General features: G+C 45.0%; 1 protein-coding gene across 1 annotated transcript in view; it reads left to right on the forward strand.

Annotated features, from left to right (window-relative positions):
- The window catches only part of LOC311122420 (lipopolysaccharide-responsive and beige-like anchor protein), a gene marked incomplete at its 5' end in the record, with an annotated part of 38030 nt that overhangs the window by 9367 nt on the left and 5886 nt on the right, over nucleotides 1–22777 (forward strand). The window contains 4 exons of the mRNA XM_084196776.1: nucleotides 4275–4430; nucleotides 8441–8608; nucleotides 15190–15291; nucleotides 15547–15743. Coding sequence (XP_084052902.1) covers nucleotides 4275–4430; nucleotides 8441–8608; nucleotides 15190–15291; nucleotides 15547–15743 — 623 coding nt within the window. The remainder of the gene's footprint in view (nucleotides 1–4274; nucleotides 4431–8440; nucleotides 8609–15189; nucleotides 15292–15546; nucleotides 15744–22777) is intronic.

Raw genomic sequence — 22777 nt, forward strand, 5'->3', positions numbered from 1 at the left:
GAGCGGAGCGCTAGTAATGTATAGGATGCATGGTCTGGGAGAGAGTGGTCAGAGGCAGAGCTCTAGTGATGTATAGGATGCATTGTCTGGGAGAGAGTGGTCAGAGGCAGAGCTCTAGTGATGTATAGGATGCATGGTCTGGGAGAGAGTGGTCAGAGGCAGAGCTCTAGTGATGCATCATCTGGGAGAGAGTGGTCAGAGGCAGAGCTCTAGTAATGTATAGGATGCATGGTCTGGGAGAGAGTGGTCAGAGGCAGAGCTCTAGTGATGTCTAGGATGCATCGTCTGGGAGAGAGTGGTCAGAGGCAGAGCTCTAGTGATGTATAGGATGCATTGTCTGGGAGAGAGTGGTCAGAGGCAGAGCACTAGTGATGTATAGGATGCACTGTCTGGGAGAGAGTAGTCAGAGGCAGAGCTCTAGTGATGTATAGGATGCATTGTCTGGGAGAGAGTGGTCAGAGGCAGAGCTCTAGTGATGTATAGGATGCATTGTCTGGGAGAGAGTGGTCAGAGGCAGAGCTCTAGTGATGTATAGGATGCATCGTCTGGGAGAGAGTGGTCAGAGGCAGAGCTCTAGTGATGTATAGGATGCATGGTCTGGGAGAGAGTGGTCAGAGGCAGAGCTCTAGTGATGTATAAGATGCATGGTCTGGGAGAGAGTGGTCAGAGGCAGAGCTCTAGTGATGTATAGGATGCACTGTCTGGGAGAGAGTGGTCAGAGGCAGAGCTCTCTCTCCTTTATTGTACTCTCTCTCCTCTCTTGTTTTCTCTCATTCTTCCTCTCTCTGTTGCTCTCTGGTTGCTCTCTAGCCCTCGCAAATGTTCACTCCTTTTCTTTTCTCTCTCACCCCCTCTTTCATTTTCTCCTTGTCTTTGCTCTCTCCCTCTCTAGCTCTCTTTCTCTCTCGTTCTCGCTCTCGTCCATACGCACACATTTTTCCTCTAACGGTTGACTAGTTAAAATGCCATTCCCACCCGCTCATCTTCATCCAGATCCATTTCTCCCCTTTTATGGCCCTCCTTTTCATATACAGTGTGTGTGTGTGTGTGTGTGTGTGTGTGTGTCGTATCAAATCAAATTGTATTCGTCACATGCTGTGTAAACAACAGGTGTAGACTAACAGTGAAATGCTTACTTATGGGCCCTTCCCATCAACACAGAGAGAGAAAATAGAAATGATAGAAAGATAATAACAGGAGGAATTAATAAACAATGAGTAATGATAACTTGGCTATAAACACGGGGTACCAGTACCGAGTCCATGTGCAGAGGTACGAGGTAATAACTTGGCTATAAACACGGGGTACCAGTACCGAGTCCATGTGCAGAGGTACGAGGTAATAACTTGGCTATAAACACGGGGTACCAGTACCGAGTCCATGTGCAGAGGTACGAGGTAATAACTTGGCTATATACACAGGGTACCAGTACCGAGTCCATGTGCAGAGGTACGAGGTAATAACTTGGCTATAAACACGGGGTACCAGTACCGAGTCCATGTGCAGGGGTACGAGGTAATTCAGGTAGATATGTACATATAACTAGGAATAAAGTGACAGATAATAAACAGTAGCAGCAGCATATGTGATGAGTCAAAGGAGTTAGTGCAAAAAGGTTAAAATCTTACGGCTTGGGGATAGAAGCCGTTCAGGGTTCTGTTGGTTCCAGACTTGGTGCATCAGAGCATTTTGAGGATCTGAGGGCCCATGCCCAATCTTTTCAGCCTCCTGAGGGGGAAGAGGCGTTGTCGTGCCCTCTTCGGTCCTCCGTTTCCTGTAACCCACGATCAGCTCCTTGGTCTTACTGACGTTGAGGGAGAGGTTGTTATTCTGGCACCACACTGCCAGGTCTCTGACCTCCTCCCTATAGGCTGTCTGATCGTAGTCTGTGATCAGGGCTACCAACGTTGTGTCGTCGGCAAACTCACCAACTGGGGACGGCCCGTCAGGAAGTCCAGGATCCAGTTGCATTTAGACAGGTTACCATGGCGTTCTTAGGCACAGGGACTATGGTGGTCTGCTTGAAACATGTAGGTATTAAAGTGAAGACACTTGCCAGCTGGTCAGCACATGCTCTGAGTACACGTCCTGGTAATCCGTCTGGCCCTGCAGCCTTGTGAGTGTTAACCTGTTTTAAGATCTTACTCACATCGGCAACGGCGAACGTGATCAAACAGTCGTCCGGAACAGCTGGTGCTCTCATGCATGGTTCAGTGTTGCTTGCCTCTTTGCACTTATTACTGAAGCCAGTGACTGATGTGGTAAACTCCTACTGTAAAATATTCCAGTCTGCGTTAGCGAAACAGTCCTGTAGCTTAGAATCCGCTTCATCGGATCACTTCCCCATTGAGTGCGTCACTGGTACATCCTGTTTGAGATTTTGCTTGTAAGCAAGAATCAGGAGGATAGAGTTATGGTCAGATTTGCCAAATGGAGGGTGAGGGAAAGCTTTGTATGTGTTTCTGTGTGTGGATCTAGGGTTTTTTCGCCTCTAGTTGCACACGTGACATGGGCACTTGCATAGATGTGCATGCATATTTCTGAGTCTATCAATCTTTTAATAATAACAAAAAGCCCCTCTACTTTTTTACATTTTTTTCTTCACACTCGGATTAGGACGACTGATTCTATCTCTGCAACTCACTCACAGCTCTATTTTGTCATTTTTCAGCACCAGCCCACGCTCCACATCACATGTATAATGCGTGTGGTGGGGTGATATTTTCTGAACGTGTCATTTATGTATTTATACTTCTCACATTCCACAAGGAGCTTCAGTTTAAACACAGTAAATTGTATGTGACTGGCGGGGCGGCCGTGGCGGGGGGAAATGTTGATAATTGGTTGAAATATTCGTCAGACATGGCGTGCTGGTCTCTGTCAGGGATGCCTGGGCCGGACCCACACCTGTTCATCTTGAGTTAGAGCAGAAGAGAGAGAGGAGAGAAGGGGAGGATAAAGTTACAGAAGTCTAGAACCTAATGTGCCTGTTTGTTCCCTGGAAACAGATTAAGTCTAGTCCCGGACTAAAAATGATTTTTAATGGAGATTCTAATAATGATTTAGGATTAGACTTAATGTTTGTCCGGGAAACTGGCGCAGCGTATCTTAATATCTTACCCACTACAAAGCACATGATGATAGATGGCTACATCTGCAAGGCCAAGGAAGTGCATCAGTCCAAAACAGACATGGCTCTGCCTTTGTTTTAGTCTGTTATCTCTTAGTCTTTTATCTCTCTCTCTCTCTCTTTCTCTCTGTCTCTGTCTCTTTCTCTCTCTCTCCAACGAACCTCCAACTCAGTGATAAGGGGCCAAAGTGGATTTAATTTATGTTGTCCTGACGATGCGAGGAAGTCTCTTCTCCTTCTGGGGAGAGAGAGAATATGCACGCTCATCGTTACTCAAACTCTTAGGCCCAGTGGAAAATGTGAAACCCTTGTAAACGCCACGTCCTAGATGTTTTATGTATTCCCTCACAAATCAAAATGGTGCTGCTGCCGTGGCGACGACCGTAAGTAAACGCCATGCGTGACAAATGTCATAGTTGGTAGCTCCAGTAATGGTCTAATGTCCTTGTGAAAGCGATTTAAAGCGGTGATATCTTAAAAGAAAACTAACAGATTTTATACAATATGTTTTTCCTCAGACTTACCTGCTTTACTTAATGAATTACTGTACAACATCTCAGTCTGTATATTTCTCTCCCTCACCTCCCCCTCTCCCCTTCCCTCTCCCCTCTCTCCCCCCTCTCTCCTCCCTCTCACCTCCCTCCTTCTCTCCTCCCTCTCCCCTCCCCCTCCCTCCTCCCTCCCTCTCTCCCCTCCCCTCTCCCCTCCCTCCCTCTTTCCTCCCTCTCCCTCCTCTCTCCCCCCTGCTCTCCCCCTCTCCCCCCTCCCTCCCCCCTCTCTCCTCCCTCCCCTCCCTCTCATCTCCCTCTCCCTCCTCTCTCCCACCCTCTCCCCGCTCCCTCCCCCCTCTCCCCTCCCTCTCACCTCCCTCTCACCTCCTTCCCTCTCCCCCCTCTCTCCTCCCTCTCACCTCCTACCCTCTCCCCCCTCTCTCCTCCCTCTCACCTCCCTCCTTCTCTCCTCCCTCTCACCTGCCTCCTTCTCTCCTCCCTCCCTCTCTCCCCTCCCCTCTCCCCCTCTCTCCTCCCTCCCCTCCCTCCCTCTCTCCTCCCTCTCTCTCCCTCTCCTCCCCCCTCCTCCTCTATCTCCTCCTCCCTCCCTCCACCCCTCCCTCCCCCTCTCCTCCTCTCCTCCCCCTCTCCAGCCAGTAACGTGGGGACCCACCGTCGTCAGATCACAGACCTGTTGGACCAGAGCATTCACATCCACTCGCAGTGCTTCATCATCACGGCAGACAACCGCTTCATCCTGCTCTGTGGTTTCTGGGACAAGAGCTTCCGCGTCTATTCCACTGACTCAGGTACATCCTTTTAGAAATCTGCTCTACCACAGTCACATCAGAGTTCTATGTAGTCAACCCACCCAGATACAGCCCTTATGTATCTGTTCATTAATACTTTGATATAGTAATCTGACCCATGTACAGTCTTTATACTATTGCCTCTACAGATTCTTATTCTCTTCTCTAACTCAGGTACAGCCCTTACAACATAGCTCCATATGAGCACTGTGTATATCACTGCCTCAGAATCAGTCCTTATTCTAGACTCTACTAGAATCTAGAATTCTAGAATCTAGAGCGTCTTCAGTGTCCAATTAACTTCACCAATCACTTCACAGCCCCTAATCATCGGCCCTTCCACAAGACACCTAATCCATCAGGTACAGCCTTTTATAGTAGGTATAGCCCCATTAGAGCCCTGTTTACTGTACTGACCCAGGTACAGCCTTTATAGTAGCTATAGGTATAGCCCTATTAGAGCCCTGTTTACTGTACTGACCCAGGTACAGCCTTTATAGTAGGTACAGGTATAGCCCCATTAGAGCCCTGTGTACTGTACTGATCCAGGTACTGCCATTATAGACTCTATATTTCCATTTAGAGCCCTATGTATTCCCACTACCTCTCTATTTCCCACTACCTCTCTATCCCCCAGCTACATCTCTATCCCCCAGCTACATCTCTATCCTCCAGCTACATCTCTATCCTCCAGCTACATCTCTATCCCCAGCTACATCTCTATCCCCAGCTACATCTCTATCCCCCAGCTACATCTCTATCCTCCAGCTACATCTCTATCCCCCAGCTACATCTCTATCCCCCAGCTACATCTCTATCCCCCAGCTACATCTCTATCCCCCAGCTACATCTCTATCTGACAGCAACAGCTCTATCCCCCAGCTACATCTCTATCCCCCAGCTACATCTCTATCCCCCAGCTACACTCTATCCTCCAGCTACATCTCTATCCCCCAGCTACATCTCTATCTCCCAGCTACATCTCTATCTCCCAGCTACATCTCTATCCCCCAGCTACATCTCTATCCTCCAGCTACATCTCTATCCTCCAGCTACATCTCTATCCTCCAGCCACATCTCTATCCCCAGCCACATCTCTATCCTCCAGCTACATCTCTATCCCCCAGCCACATCTCTATCCCCCAGCCACATCTCTATCCCCCAGCTACATCTCTATCCCCCAGCCACATCTCTATCCCCCAGCTACATCTCTATCCTCCAGCTACATCTCTATCCTCCAGCCACATCTCTATCCCCAGCCACATCTCTATCCCCCAGCCACATCTCTATCCTCCCAGCTACATCTCTATCCCCCAGCTACATCTCTATCCCCCAGCTACATCTCTATCTCCCAGCTACATCTCTATCCTCCAGCCACATCTCTATCTCCCAGCCACATCTCTATCTCCCAGCTACATCTCTATCCTCCAGCTACATCTCTATCCTCCAGCTACATCTCTATCTCCCAGCTACATCTCTATCTCCCAGCTACATCTCTATCCCCCAGCTACATCTCTATCCCCCAGCTACATCTCTATCTCCCAGCTACATCTCTATCCCCCAGCTACATCTCTATCTCCCAGCTACATCTCTATCCTCCAGCTACATCTCTATCTCCCAGCTACATCTCTACCCCCCAGCTACATCTCTATCCCCCAGCTACATCTCTATCCTCCAGCTACATCTCTATCCCCCAGCTACATCTCAATCCGACAGCTACCCCATCTCCAACCCCATTCAGACCCACTCTGGAGATCTACATAAGGCCTGTGATTCAATTTCGAAAGGGCCATGCTCTCTATCTCTCCATCTCCTATAAAGGGGAAGAGAGGGAGGGAAAGAGGGGCGGGTAGGTGAAGAGAGAGACCATTGTGTGTCTGTCTCAGGGGTGTGAGACCGGAACACAAACACGGTTTTAATCATACACGCGTTCAACAGCTGCTGTCCCGCTCCCCATAGCCCCCCAGGTTAAAGAATAGGACTGATTTGATCAATTACGACACTTGATTTGGAAACAGCGACACACTCCTCCCTCTCCACCTTGCTCATAGTGCCCTGTTGATTGAATAGAATCTGAAATTGAAGTGGGTGTGGGTGTATTTAAAGGCATAATTCACCCAAATTACAAAATTACATATTGGTTTCCTTACATACTAGCTAGCCATTGCTTTCTGCCAACGAAGAAACCCGTCCTCCCACGGCACGAACGCACAGAGAGAGCCAAGCTAACGTTAACTAGTCACCCATGTCCCGAATTCCCTTGAACGATTCTGGCTACCAGTATGTAATACGGTGCAGTCGTCCTGTCCCCTTTGCAGAAAAGCATCCCCAATGAATGATTTTTTCGCCTCCATGCTTCACAGTTGGGATGGTGTTCTTGGGGTTGTACTCATCCTTCTTCTTCCTCCAAACACGGCAAGTGGAGTTTAGACCAAAAAGCTATATTTTTGTCTCATCAGACCACATGACCTTCTCCCATTCCTCCTCTGGATCATCCAGATGGTCATTGGCAAACTTCAGACGGGCCTGGATATGCGCTGGCTTGAGCAGGGGGACCTTGCATGCGCTGCAGGATTTAAATCCATGACGGCGTAGTGTGTTACTAATGGTTTTCTTTGAGGCTGTGGTCCCAGCTCTCTTCAGGTCATTGACCAGGTCCTGCCGTGTAGTTCTGGGCTGATCCCTCACCTTCCTCATGAACATTGATGCCCCACGAGGTGAGATCTTGCATGGAGCCCCAGACCGAGGGTGATTGACCGTCATCTTGAACTTCTTCCATTTTCTAATAATTGCGCCAACAGTTGTTGCCTTCTCACCAAGCTGCTTGCCTATTGTCCTGTAGCCCATCCCAGCCGTGTGCAGGTCTACAATTTTATCCCTGATGTCCTTACACAGCTCTCTGGTCTTGGCCATTGTGGAGAGGTTGGAGTCTGTTTGATTGAGTGTGTGTCTTTTATACAGGTAACGAGTTCAAACAGGTGCAGTTAATACAGGTAATGAGTGGAGAACAGGAGGGCTTCTTAAAGAAAAACTAACAGGTCTGTGAGAGCCGGAATTCTTACTGGTTGGTAGGTGATCAAATACTTATGTCATGCAATAAAATGCAAATTAATTACTTAAAAATCATACAATGTGATTTTCTGGATTTCCGTCTCTCACAGTTGAAGTGTACCTATGATAAAAATTACAGACCTCTACATGCTTTGTAAGTAGGAAAACCTGCAAAATCGGCAGTGTATCAAATACTTGTTCTCCCCACTGTATATATACACATCCTTTTTTTAAATATATTTTCCTTTGTTACTTTCCAACCCTACCACCCCTCCCCTAATTGGAGTAAACTAGTGAACAACAACGCTTAGGCCTTTACTTCCAGCTTATACATACTATATACATTTTATGGACACTGTCAATTTTTACAATAGTTATGTTTTGTTTGTTTTTACTCCTGAACTTCCTCTACCCTCAACCTCTCCGATAATTTTCATGATGTCCATCCGGTTTGCTTCTATATGCCATATCTTTCAAACTGTGCTCTTTCACAAAGGATCTCAACCTATAACCTATATACTTATTATGGACACAGTATGTTTTACGAGTATGAGTTATCTTGTTGTTACTAGTTGTTATTAGTCCGTGTAGAATAGTTAACAGACAGTAGACGCATGCAACAACTAGGTATATTACTGGTTCATAGAGTATATTTTTTGCTCAGCACATTTGTTTGCAAGTAGATCATTTATATGATGGAATATTATATTGAGACATTTTATGTTAATGACAGATGTTTTATAAATGTTATTTTAGAACGTTTACCATTAGTGTTGTTGGTAGCACTTAATTTACAGTAGTATTACAGCATATTGTGTTGCTTGTATGTCAAGTGCCAAATAGAGTAAATGGAGTACTATAAAATATATTGCCACCATATTTTAATATTTCATAACTAGAATAAAAATCAGAGGGCTGTGGTTTATATTGTGTGTGTGTGTGTGTGTGTGTGTTTCCAGGAAAGCTGACCCAGATAGTGTTTGGTCACCGTGACGTGGTGACGTGTCTGGCCAGGTCTGAGTCGTACATCGGAGGGGACTGCTACGTCCTGTCAGGCTCCAGAGACGCCACGCTGCTGCTCTGGTACTGGAACGGAAAACACAGCAGCATCGGAGAGAACCCCGGAAGTAAGTACACTTCCTATGCTAGGTGGAAAATATCCTACAGTAACACGGAGAGTAAGTCTGCGTTTACACAGGCAGCCCAATTCTGATTTTTTTTCTTCACTAATTGGTCTTTTGACCAATCAGATCAGCTCTTTTGCCAATAATTGGGCAAACAATCAGAATTGGGCTGCCTGTGTAAACGCAGCCTAGTATACCCCAATCAGAACCCTGCTAGTAAGTGCTGGGACATTCTTCTAACAGGCTGCAGCAACCTTGGGCTCCCGAGTGGCGCAGCGGTCACTGCATGTCAGTGCTAGAGGCGTCACTACAGACCCTGGTTCGATTCCAGGCTGCATCACAATCCTTCCGTGATCGGGAGTCCCAGAGGGCGGTGCACAATTGGCCCAGCGTCGTCTGGTTTTGGCCAGGGTGTCATTGTAAATAAGAATGTGTTCTTAACTGACTTGCCTAGTTAAATAAAGGTTAAATAAAATAAATAAAAACCTAGCCGTACCCTCCTCAATCCTCATATTAGATCACAATCAAATCGTTACAGGGGTTCCACAAGCAGCGGACACCATTGAGGCAGGGTGGTGTGTGCGAGGTTTGTGATTTTCAAGTGCTCCCCCCCACCACACCCCATATCTCACACACACACACACTGTTGCCCAGAACCCTCTCTCTCAGAGACAGGTCTGACTGTATTTACGGCCCCAGTCTGTAAAGTAACATCTCGTTTCATCTGACCACACTAGGTTTTCTGCACACAGATTGGATTTCAGGGCACTGACTATTGTCAAGAAATGGGCTCTCGCTCTAATGTGTGTGTGTGTGAGAGAAAGTTAGTGTGTGTGCGCGCGCGCATGCATGCGTGCTACTCATACGTGTGTGTGTCGTCCCTCCATGTGTGAGTGAGTGAAAGTGAGAGTACGAGGGCCACTTAAAGACGATAAACGTGACGTGGGGGTCGCTGGTCACATGAAAGCCCACCGCCATCCATCTGATGTGGGGTTAGAACAGTCATGAAAAGTGAAAAACGTTGCCGTCGCGGGCCGCCCCTTCCAGCTCTTGCTCTTACCATAACATATGGCATGGACCATGATGATCAAAGGACTAAACACACCGCACAGAGCAGTGAGCGTCACTGCCTCCATGGTGCTAATTTGGCTAGCTTAGAGACCTTTACATGCTGTTAAGTGCTCTGCTACAAATGGACTGCAATTTATGACAAATTGTGATTTGGTTAATAAGACACATCGGTTGTTGATCTGTTGATTTGAAAGACGGAACGTTAGACGGTGGCGTGTCACTGACCTCATCTGGTGTTTTGGATGTGGATGTCGTAGTCTATCCCACCACAAGTGGAATTTACCAAGAGGTGTTTCTAAAACTAAAATAAAGTAAAATAACATTATAGGCCTATGGGAAGTGGGCATGTTGCTGAAGTTACAAAATACAGACTTGTGTTTTTTTGTTATTTGGATGATATTTTGTGATTTAGCAGTCAAGAAGTATTCCTTGTTTCTGAAGTGTAAATTACCATTGGCCCGCATATTCGGTTAATTCTAAATTATATCAATCATTTGATTTATAATCAATTATCATATGAGGTAATTACTTCACACATGGATGATTACATCACTCTGAGTACAATCAGTATACATTTACATTTAATTTATAAAACATGCATACTGTGGGATGTTAATTTGTACCAATAGATCAAAGAAGAAAATATGATTACATTCCACACACATTAAATGATGTGTGTGCCTTATGAATCCCCAATTCCACATTGGCTACTCATGACTTTAAGGTTGGCAGGTTTGATTGAATGGGGCGGTTGTCTTAGGAGTAGGGTATCTGTGTCTATGTACATTGTCATTCTCCTGCCTCAGCCAGTGCCAGTTTGCATGGTGTACAGTCTAGTAGTGAATCTAGTGTATGTTTGTATAAAGTGTGTGTGTACTTCAGTGCCTTCAGAATGTATTCATACCCCTTGACTTATTCCACATTTTGTTGTTACAGCCTGAATACAAAATGGATTCAAAAAAATGTTTCTCACCCATCTACACGCAATACCTCATAATGACAAATTGAAAACATGTTTTTAGAAATTTTTGCAAATGTATTTAAAATTAAATATATAAATATCTAATTTACATAAGTATTTACACCCCTAAGTCAATACTTTGTAGAAGCACCTTTGGCTGTGATTACAGCTGTGAGTCTTTCTGGGTAAGTCTCTAAGAGCTTTCCACACCTGGATTGTGCAACATTTTCCCATTGTTCTTTTCAGAATTCTTCAAGCTCTGTCAAATTGGTTGTCGATCATTGCTAGACAACCATTTTCCGGTCTTGGCATAGATTTTCAAGTAGATTTAAGTCAAAACTGTAACTCGGCCACTCAAGAACATTCAATGTCTTGGTAAGCAACTCCAGTGTATATTTGGCCTTGTGTTTTAGGTTATTGTCCTGCTGGAAGGTGAATTTGTCTTCCAGTGTCTGGTGGAAAGCAGACTGAACCATGTTTTCCTCTAGGATTTTGCCTGTGCATTCCAATTCTTTTTTATCCTGAAAAACACCCCAGTCCTTAACAATTTCAAGCATACCCATAACATGATGCAGCAACCACTATGCTTGAAAATATGGAGAGTGGTACTCAGTAATGTGTTGTATTAGTTTTGCCCCAAACATAATGCTTTGTATTCAGGACAACAAGTTAATCGCTTTGCCAAATTTTTTGCAGTATTACTTTAGTGCCTTGTTGCAAACAGGATGCATGTTTTGGAATATTTTTATTCTGTACAGGCGTCCTTATTTTCCCTCTGTCAATTAGGTTAGTATTGTGGAGTAACTACAATGTTGTTGATCCATCCTCAGTTTTCTCCTATCACAGCCATTAAACTCTGTAACTGTTTTAAAGTCACCATTGGCCTCATGGTGAAATCCCTGAGCGGTTTCCTTCCTCTCCGGCAACTGAGTTAGGAAGGACACCTGTATCTTTTTATTTTTATTCACCAAAAGGTGCTCTTATTTGCGAGGCATTGGAAAACCTCCCTGGTCTTTGTGGTTGAATCGGTGTTTGAAATTCACTGCTCGACTGGGGGACCTTACAGATAATTGTATGTGTGGGGTACAGAGATCGGGTAGTCATTTAAAAATCATGTTAAACACTATTATTGCACACAGAGTGAGCCCATGAAACTTATTGTGTGACTTGTTAAGCATTTTTACTCCTGAACTTATTTAGGCTTGCCATAACAAAGGGCTACTGATTGAATCAAGACATTTCAGCTTTTCATTTGTAAAAATGTTGATAAACATAATTCCACACATCTAAATGTAATCAATTTTAAATTCAGTCTGTAACACAACAAAATGTAGAAAAAGTCAAGTGGTGTGAATACTTTCTGAAGGGACTGTATCTGTATATGTGAATCTGTTATTCTTTGGCCTCAGCCTGAGCCAGCCTGCATGGTGTACAGAGTAGTTTGTGTGAATCAAGTCTGTCTCTGTGTCTGTCTATGTGTCTGTCTCTGTGTCTGTCTCTGTGTCTGTCTATGTGTCTGTCTCTCTCTCTGTCTCTGTCCGTCTCTCTGTCCATCTCTCTGTCTGTCTCTTTCTCTGTGTCAGAGAGAGAGAGAGAGAGAGAGAGAGAGAGAGTGTGTGTGTGTGTGTGTGTGTGTGTGTGTGTGTGTGTGTGTGTGTGTGTGTGTGTGTGTGTGTGTGTGTGTGCGCATCTGTTATTCTGCAGCCTGCCTCAGCCAGAGTCTGCATGGTGCAGCAGTGAGTATTAGCAGCAGGACTTTAATCAGACCGGCCCACCACCACAATATGATGCTCCATTGCTCTAGACCGCAGCAGGGTCTGCTAACCACTCACACACACACACACCAGAGATTCCTTTATTCTCCCGCCAAACACAGTGCTTTCAAGTTCAGCCCCCATACAAACACACACACACACACACAAACACACACGCTAGTTCCTGTTTAGCTGCTGGCTGACACAGATTAGCCTTCTCTGTGCCAAATGTGTCTGCAGTATCCAAATCATACATTTGCACACACACACGCTACACACACACACACATCTACACAATCAGTGCCCACTCCGTACACTCTTCTCTGTGTGAGTGAAGAGCAGTAGAGAGCATGCACAGTGGGAGGGGATTCTGCATACTATACTGACCTCTGGTGGCTCAACGGTAGAGCACACAGGCTTATGGGTCTTCTCCCACCACATTACTTTTTAATAAAGATACATTGAGGAAGTAGCCTCTAGATAATAATTCAGTGAACAACAGCTGAAATTATATATTTTTTCTCTCTCAGTAGCACACACACACACATTTCTCTTTCCCCAGGTAAATGATACTCTTCTCAGTCTACACACACACACACACACACACACACGTTAGCAGCGTTGGTTATATGTATTAGATTGTAATCAGATGTCTCCCTAATGCAAACCAAATGGTGGCGAGCAGCTCAAAGGTTAAACGATACACCAATGTATCAGTTTTATTGATCTTCCGCGGGCAAAATCCGACATCACGCTTTAATCCTCGCCGTTGTAGGGCATAAATCAGCGTTTTTGACGTTTAGGATGTTTGCCAGTTAACTTAATGAAATCTATACATGGAGAGGTCATGACCTGTTGGCCTGTTGTGGCCACGGTATCAGCCTGGTGGAACGAAGTTGGAAAGTCATCAGGGAGGCTGGCAGACACACACACAGAGTCATCAGGGTGCCTGCCTGGGCCTTTAAAAGCCGTTAAAATATTTCACTGAAATGAACTTAAAGGGGTTGTCCATCATACCAGGAGCCTTTTTACTTTGCAAGGGAGGTCAGTGGAGGTATGGAACTTCCGGAACTTTCTGCCTTTACTTTACTGTGTTTAGGGTTACTAACCACCAAGCTGAAGGCAGTTAGTGTATCGGAGGAGTCTGCACTAATGAAAGATTTACACACGTTGGGTTTTTACTCCCGAAAGTTCAAGAGTCAATAATTTATGTGTATTGAGTTAAACTTTCCAAGTCTAATTCAATTAGGGAGTGAAGTTGTTAAATGTGCAGTCAAAATACTCAAATGTATACGAACGCTTGTTGGTTTGCACAATAGCTACATAGTGGGAAAAGGGGTAGTGAAAGAGGCACATCAATGGTTAACCTTGTCAGCTGTCTCCTAGGTATGCTCTCTACAACATAATTCCTCAGAACGTGCTATTCCAGTCCTCAGGGATCAGCAAAGTTGGTGGCTCCCATGTAAAACAATTTGGTATTTAACAACCATGTCCATTCTAGCTTTTCCATTTCTATGACTTCCTTCTTGAAGTGCTGTCTGTCTGTCTGTCTCCTGCTGTAGTTGAACTTGACCCTGTCCTCTCCTCTGTTTGAGAAGACCCAGGGCACCGTGTGAGACGTGGCATTAGGACGCCCTCTGTCTGATAGTGAACTCCTAATGAACTGCAGTGTGGTACTGACTGTGGGACAGTGCTTTAGCAGCTTTACTATGACCTCTGACCTCTCACCCCACATCAAAGGGAGCAGGGGTCAGCTGGGACCCCCTGTTAAACACCAATATTATCAGTGCAGCAACCTGGCTCCTGTAAAGCACCACAAAGTGGCAGGCAGACTTTACTATCCCTCAGAGAGAGGGAGAGATGGAGGGAGGGAGGGAGGGAGGGAGGGAGGAAGGGTGAGGGGGGGTAAGGTCTGACTCTTTCTTCTCTGTCTCCTCTGCATTGGCTGTATCTACTTAACAAGAGTCATCACTGACTGATGTAGTGGTCAACATTGTGGTATATCCAACAGTAGGCAGTACCAGTATTGGCAGGAGAGGTGGTGTTGATTGGTTGGAGCTAACCCAGGGCAGAACACTTGTTTGGGCTCTGTCTCTGACGGCTCAGCCCAACGCATGTGAATGATGGGCTGTTCTTTTTGGCACGTCTCTCTCTCTTTTCTTCTCTTCTCTCTCTTCTCCTCTCCTCTGTCGCATTTCCTAAAGGACGGTATCAGAGCCCAGTCTCTTGTCTGGAGGCATCTGGAGGTGGTTAGGTTCTTCTGGGGGAGTACAGTGTGTTAAAGGAAGAGGGAGACTGTTAGTGACAAGTGTTGGAGAGAGAGTGGAGATGCTATCACTGGAGTCCTGCCTGTTTGCTGAGGGGTAGGTGGGTGGGTGGGGGGGGGGGGGGGGGGGAGTTGGGAGTGTGTGTTTTGGTCTATGCTCTTGTTCCAGTGAGTCCACCACATAGCCGCCCACTCTTAAATAAGGACCAGTTCTCTCACCCACCCACACACCCAGTGGCTACAACCACTGACAGTCATGATGAGAGCTCATCAGAATCACTCTGCCCCTTCACATTGTTTTATAACCGGAGCACACACTCTGACAATATCGTGCCATTCATTTCTGAAGATTCATTTCTATGTGGTGAAATGTATGGTCTTAGAGTGGGTCTACCACCAAGCATCACATTCTGAGACGTTATGACTTATAGAAAAATTATTGTGTGGATTTACCGCCCTCCAGTGGCTATAAAATGAACATGCCCACACCTGATTTCCATTGGCTAATGTGCGTTTGTGTGTTATTCCCCAGCTGAGTTTGTGACGCCCAGAGCCATCCTGACGGGTCATGACTGTGAGGTGACCTGTGCCAGTGTGTGTGCCGAGCTGGGACTGGTTATCAGTGGCTGCAAAGGTTAGTATGTGTGTGGATCAACCAAGGCATCAAAGTAACTTAGATCCTGGTCAGACTGATAATATGAATGTCAGAACAGTGAACCCTTTCAATACTGAACAAACTCATATTGTCAATATAGACAGTTCTGTAAATCGCTTTGGATTTAAAAGAATAAGAAATTACCCTATTATAATTGTATTATTATGAAAACCCTTGAGTGAATCAGTGGAAATCAGAGCTTAGTTAGTAACTTCTATATTCCTCCACTCACAGAGGGCCCGTGTCTGATCCATTCCATGAATGGGGACCTGCTGCGGACCCTGGAGGGCCCGGGAGGCTGCGTGCAGCCCCGTCTCATCCAGTCCTCTACAGAGGGCCACGCCGTAGTCTATTACGACAAGGGACACTTCTGCTTCTTCTCCATCAACGGAAAGCTGCTGGGACACATGGAGGTGGAGGAGAACATCAGGGTAAAGGAACCCACTGATATAGAGGGACAAAGTTGTTTCATTAAGCTTGGAACTGTTTTAATGTTCTGTTGGAAAGCCTAGTGTACACACGTTTTGACCTTCATCAAGTAACTCCACATGAGGTGCTTATTTCTAGACAAAGAATGGAGTTGGCTGCCTCTCTCTGTCCTGTTCTACTGGTCTGGGAGAGTATCTGTGCTTCATCATGACAGTGGTCTGCTCTCTGAAGTCCAGCTCTGCGGTCTGAGGCCTGTCTGCCTCAGGCAATACACGTCTACAAACCCCTCACGCACACACACACACACACACATGCATGCACACACACACTTCTAGCCTAGGAAGTGCCAGGTCAAAGGCTCTTTCCTTCCATTTCTCCTCCAACCTCTCCTCTCCTCCAGTCCAGACAAGTCTCTTTGATCCTGGGCTCCCATGTCGAGTCCTATCAGGTCTTAGTGCTGGTTCAACATAGCAGGAGGGCGGACATTCTCCCAGTCCTAGCCCCATTAACAACCCTCAGGCACCACACGACACATTCCCACATTTCACATTTCCTGCCTCACGGCTACGGTGTCACAAAATGGCCGCCACTCTTTGGCCAGTTTCCCTTTCCCCCTGTTTCCGATGGGCCTGGGAAATGTAACCCACTCTTAGACACACCTGCTTCCCATTTGAGCCAGCTGTACTCTCCCCCTGTCACAGTCATAGTCACAGCCATAGCCCCAGGACCTAGGCTGATTACTGAGCTATATAAATACATACATCCCCCATTTGTTTCCAATAAACAGACTGCATCAGAATTCATTGGCAGAGCAAGTCTGGTGTTGAGTTGATATTCATTGTATTGAAATCACATGCTGCTGAATAGGAAAGGTTAGAAACAGGAACAGGGATGACCTTAGTTTTCTACTGTAGTGTTTCAGATTCAGATTCAACTGAAGATCCAGGCTCTGTCGACCGGGAGACCCATGGGGCGGCGCACAATTGGCCCAGCGTCGTCCAGGGTAGGGGAGGGAATGGCCGGCAGGGATGTAGCATGGCGTTTGCAACGCCAGGGTTGTGGGTTCGATTCCCACGGGGGGCCAGTATGAAAAATAAAATAAAAATAATGTATGCACTCACTAACTGTAAGTCGCTCTGGATAAGAGTGTCTGCTAAATGACTAAAATGTCAAATGTAAGATTAGGTTGGTGAGATGCAGATCAAATTATCCTCGAAATATCCTTCATCAGATTAATTTTCAGTTTTATCCACCTCTATTTTGGTAACTACAACCGTTTTGCCAATAGTGTAGGAAGTTTCCTTTTTTCATGTATATAAACTGTTATTTATCAAAACCACAACGACTCTGATAGAGAGTTAGTTGCTGTCTTATCCAACACAGTTTGGAGGTTTTGCCAGGTCTCCATAGTGTACTCCCCCATCCCGTCTTTTTCATGTACATAAACCGTTAGCCATTCCTGGTCCGTTTTGCGTCTCTCCTCTGCTGTGTGTTGTAAATTCCATGCCACGTCAGACAGAATCAGGGGAGTCTTAACATCTCAGGGTAGCTCTGTGAGAGCAGCGGGCCCCCTGGTCTCAGTATGAGGCCTGGACGTGGTGTTTAATGCACTGCACTAGACACCATTATCAATCTTCAGCTAGCGCTGCGTCCCACCACACAGCATGACTCCGGGATAAATAAATGTTTGTCCTGGCCCAAGGTGTCCCCTTACAGTAGTCTTATGCCAAACTGTGTGTTGGTGTGTGTTTGTATGTGTGTATGTACATTTTTCTGTGTGTGGGTGCACAAGTGCTTATGTGTGCATGCGGCGTGAATGTGACTGTGTGTGACTGTGTTTTTGTGTGACTGTGTATGTTAATAACTGGAGCCTGTTTTTTTTTTATTGGTATTTATTATGGATCCCCATTAGGTCCTGCCAAACAAATTAAGACAAAAATAAAATGAAACATTATTACATCACTACATATCTACAATACAACATTTATAATACCACCGTACATACAGTACGTGTGTGTAGAGTGAGTGTTCTGGTGTGTGTGTGCGTATGCCTGTGTGTGTGTGTGTGTGTGTGTGTCTCTTCATTGTCTGCATTGTTCCATAAGGTGTAGTTTTATGTTTATGTTATTGCTTGCATGAGTTACTTGATGTGGAATAGAGTTCCATGTAGTCATGGCTCTGTGTAGTACTGTGCGTTTTCCTGAGTCCATTTTGGGCTTGGGGACTGTGAAGAGTCCCCTGGTGGCATGTAATAATAAATAATAATAATATGCCATTTAGCAGACGCTTTTATCCAAAGCGACTTACAGTCGTGCGTGCATATATATATATTTTTTTGTGTATGGGTGGTCCCGGGGATCGAACCCACTACCTTGGCGTTACAAGCGCCGTGCTCTACCAGCTGAGCTACAGAGGACCACATGTCTTGTGGGGTATGCATGGGTGTCTGAGCTGTGTGCTAGTCGTTTGAACAGACAGCTCGGTGCTTTCAACATCTCAATAACTCTCACTAAGGCAAGTAGTGATGCAGCCAATCTTTCGTACTCTTTGAGCCAGGAGAGATTAACATGCATGTCATTGATGTTAGCTCTCAGTGTACATTTAAGGGCCAGACGTGCTGCTCTGTTCTGGGCCAGCTGTAATTTGCCTATGTCCCTTTTTGTGGCACTTGACCATATGACTGGGCAGTAGTCCAGGTGCGACAAAACTAGGGCCTGTAGGACTTTTGTTGATAGCAATGTAAAGAAAGCAGAGCAGCGCTTTATTACGGAGAGACCTCTCCCCATCTTAGCTACCGTTGCATCAATATGTTTTGACCATGACCGTTTACAAACCAGGGTTACACCAAGCAGTTTAGTCTCCTCAACTTGCTCAATTTCCACATCATTCATTACAAGATTTAGTTGAGGTTTAGGGTTTAGTGAATGATTTGTCCCAAATACAATGCTTTTAGTTTTTGAAATATTTAGGACTAGCTTATTACTGCATCTCTTTGTTAAATGTTGCAGTGATTTCACTTGCTGTGGTAGCCGACGTGTAGAATGTTGAGTCATCAGCATATATAGACACACAGGCTTTACTCAGAGCCAGTGGCAGGTCATTAGTAAAGTCATTATAGAAAGTAAGGGGCCTAGACAGCTGCCCTGGGGAATGCCCCAACTGTAGCTCAGTTGGTAGAGCATGGCGCTTGCAACGCCAGGGTTGTGGGTTCGTTTCCCACGGGGGGCCAGTATGAAAATGTATGCCCTCACTAACTGTAAGTCGCTCTGGATAAGAGTGTCTGCTAAATTACTAAAATGTAAATGTAAAATGTAAATGTAAATGCCCGACTCTACCTGGATTATGTTGGAGAAGCTTACATTAAGAAACACCCGCTGTGTTCTGTTAGACAGATAACTCTCGATCCACGCTATAGCAGGGGATGTAAAGCCATAATACAGCAGCAGATTATGATGAATAATCATTTTTCCCATTTAGAAATGGGCCTAGTTGCATTGGAGGGCAAAGAGAGTTGGAACTCTCAGCAACAGCCTCTCTCCTAGCTGGTTCTCTGACAGCAGATTCATCCAACATAGTTGAGTTGAGGCCATGCAGAATGGATTACAGTCTTACCCCCACTAATATAACTCAGACAGTGTAAGTAACCATTCTAGCAGATTGTGTTCACTGTCTACTCTGTGTGCATGTAACTGCTAGAATGAACAGCACCATAAATTCAGCTTTACCTTTGGCAGACGACGCAGAATCCCACCTAACCCTTCACATTCCCCTTCGCCCTTCACATTCCCCTTCGCTCACCCTAAAAAGCAGGAAATATGGGTGTTAAAATGAGCATGTGGTTCTATAATGGTTCGCCCTGGCATCATGGCCAGGCTCTGAAGTCATCCTTCAGATACCTGAGTCACGTCGGCCATATTGGCTCCTGTGGAGACGGCGGCCATCTTGTTTGGCCTCCCAGTCGCAGAGTGGCTGATTTATTCTGTCTGGGAACAGCCTCCTACCTGGGTTTGGCTGAGTCGTCTGCCAGGTCTCCAACCCCCCACCAGCACACAGTGGGTTATATACTAGGCCTAGCCATAGTAGGCTACGTCAACACCATAGAAGGCTACGTCAACACCATAGTACATCAACAGTGCCAAAGGCTGGATTGAGTAACACTGACTTCACACGGTCTAAATGGAGGAACAATTGCCACAGAAAGAGAGTAACTGTCAAGTTAGTTCATGCTTATGAGTTGAGGTCATGAATCAGAACAAGTTCAGTTTGGCACTGCTGCCACTAGTTCTGTGAATGTAATGTGGGCCATTCCTCAAATACTGAGAGCCACTTTGGCAAACAATATCTTAACTACATGCTCCTTTATTGAGTTATTCCTAAATGATGTTGATCTAAATCTCTGTTTTCTTAATCAATAGTGTCAGATTAACTCACATAAATTGCTATGTGGCTTTATATGGCAAGATAAAGGACGCAATTACACAGATATCAGACACACAGCAAACAAATCTAAACAGAATGTCATCCCCCACCCCTCCCTCCCCCGATCACCCCACAGCCATGCTCCATTCCCAGACTTCTTTCCCAGTCCTCTTGGATGGCGATCTAACAAAGTGCTTTGGAAAGACTGATCCCTCAGTCCCGTTGCCAGTGTGAGTGTGTATGTGTGAGTGTGTGTGCCTGAGTGAGTGTGTGGCTCGTGTGTATGCAAGTGCACTCGAGTGTGTGTGAGAATGAGTCAGGGCATTAGTTCAGACTGCCAGGTCTTCTGATACTGCAGTTTACTGTTAGCAGTGGCCCGTTCACTGCACATCTTCCATGTGGCTCATAAGAATAGGCCAAAGGTTGTCTCTCTGTCTGTACTGTATATCTGCAACCAATTATCACTTCAACTCCATTGGGAGCAGTCAGGCTAGCTAGAGTGATCTTTGACTTATAGGGTAGACATTTTCCCCTGTTTTGAATGTGCAACTACTGTCGTTGTTAAACATTTTTATTGTTAAATTATCCACTATATTTGTTTTAGTGGTGGTATAAACATCTAACGCAACTTTTGATTGATTTGAGTTGGTATCATAAAAGCAGCTAAACTGATTGCCAGGAATGTGACAAGTTGTGTTAAGTTCAAAATGAAGTTTAATTCATTAGAAATATTTTGCATATAAAATATACAGTCAGGTCCAACATTATTGGCACCCTTGAGAAAGATTAGCAAAAAAGACCTTAACATAAATTCAAATAATGAGCTATATTGTATGCTCATCAAAATGGGGAAATGATATAATGTTATACTAATGCAAGTATAGAGCATGTGGCTCTGTAATGGTTCTCTGGCATCTTGGCTCTGAAGTCATCCTTCAGATACCTGAGTCATGTCCACCATCTTGGCTCCTGTGGCCATTTTGTTTGGCCTCCCAGTCACAGTGGCAGATGTATTCTGTCTGGGAACAGCCTCCTACCTGAGTCGTCTGCCAGGTGTCCAACCCCCCACCAGCACACAATGGGTTACGTACTAGGCCTAGCCATAGTAGGCTACATCAACACCGTAGAAGGCTATGTCAATTTCCCAACATTTAGAATGAGTAAATACGGTCTTTGTTCATGCTTATGAGTTGAGGTCATGAATCAGAAAAAGTTCAGTGTGTGTGTGTGTGTGTGTGCGTGGGTGTTTTGATTGTTCAATTATCCATTATATTTGGTATCAAATGTAATCAAATCTAATTTTGTCACATGCGCCAAATACAACAGGTGTAGACCTTACAGTGAAATGCTTACTTACAAGCCCTTAACCAACAGTTTTAAGAAAAATAAGTGTTAAGTAAAAAATAGATTAAAATAAATAAATAAATAATAATAATAATAATAATTAAAGAGTAGCTGTAAAATAACAGTAGCGAGGCTATATACAGGGAGTACCGGTACAGAGTCAATGTGCGGGGGCACCGGTTAGTCGAGGTAATTGAGGTAATATGTACACTACCGGTCAAAAGTTTTAGAACACCTACTCATTCAAGGGTTTTTCTTGATTTGTTTACTATTTTCTACATTGTAGAATAATAGTGAAGACATCAAAACAATGAAATAACACATATAGAATCATGTAGTAAACAAAAAAGTATTAAACCCCCAAAAAACCAAAAAGTAAATAACCACCTTTTGCCTTGACGACAGCTTTGCACACTCTTGGCATTCTCTCAACCAGCTTCATGAGGTAGTCACCTGGAATGCATTTCAATTAACAGGTGTGCCTTCTTAAAAGTTAATTTGTGGAATTTCTTTCCTTCTTAATGCGTTTGAGCCAATCAGTTGTATTGTGACAAGGTAGGGGGGGGTATACAGAAGATAGCCCTATTTGGTAAAAGACCAAGTCCAAATTATGGCAAGAACAGCTCAAAAAGCAAAGGGAAACGACAGTCTATCATTACTTTAAGACAGGTCAGTCAATATGGAACATTTCAAGAACTTTGAAAGTTTCTTCAAGTGTAGTCGCAAAAACCATCAAGCACTATGATGAAACTGGCTCTCATGAGGACCGCCACAGGAATGGAGGACCCAGAGTTACCTCTGCTACAGAGGATAAGAGTTACCAGCCTAAGAAATTCATTAGAGTTACCAGTCTCAGAAATTGCAGCCCAAATAAATGCTTCACAGAGCTCAAGTAACAGACACATCTCAACATCAACTGTTCAGAGGAGACTGTGAGAATCAGGCCTTCATGGTCGAATTACTGCAAAGAAACCTCTACTAAAGGACACCAATAATAAGAAGAGACTTGCTTGGGCCAAGAAACACGAGCAATGGACATTAGACCGATGGAAATTTGTCCTTTGGTCTGGAGTCCAAGTTGGAGATTTTTGGTTCCAACCGCCGTGTCTTTGTGAGACGCAGTGTGGGTGAACGGATGATCTCCATGTGTATATCCCACCGTAAAGCATGGAGGAGGAGGTGTTATGTTGTGGGGGTGCTTTGCTGGTGACACTGTCTGTGATTTATTTAGAATTCAACGCACACTTAACCAGCATGACTACCACTGCATTCT

Source organism: Coregonus lavaretus (genome assembly GCF_964263955.1).
Source record: "Coregonus lavaretus genome assembly, contig: HAP1_SCAFFOLD_3891, whole genome shotgun sequence".
Classification (NCBI taxonomy): domain Eukaryota; kingdom Metazoa; phylum Chordata; class Actinopteri; order Salmoniformes; family Salmonidae; genus Coregonus; species Coregonus lavaretus.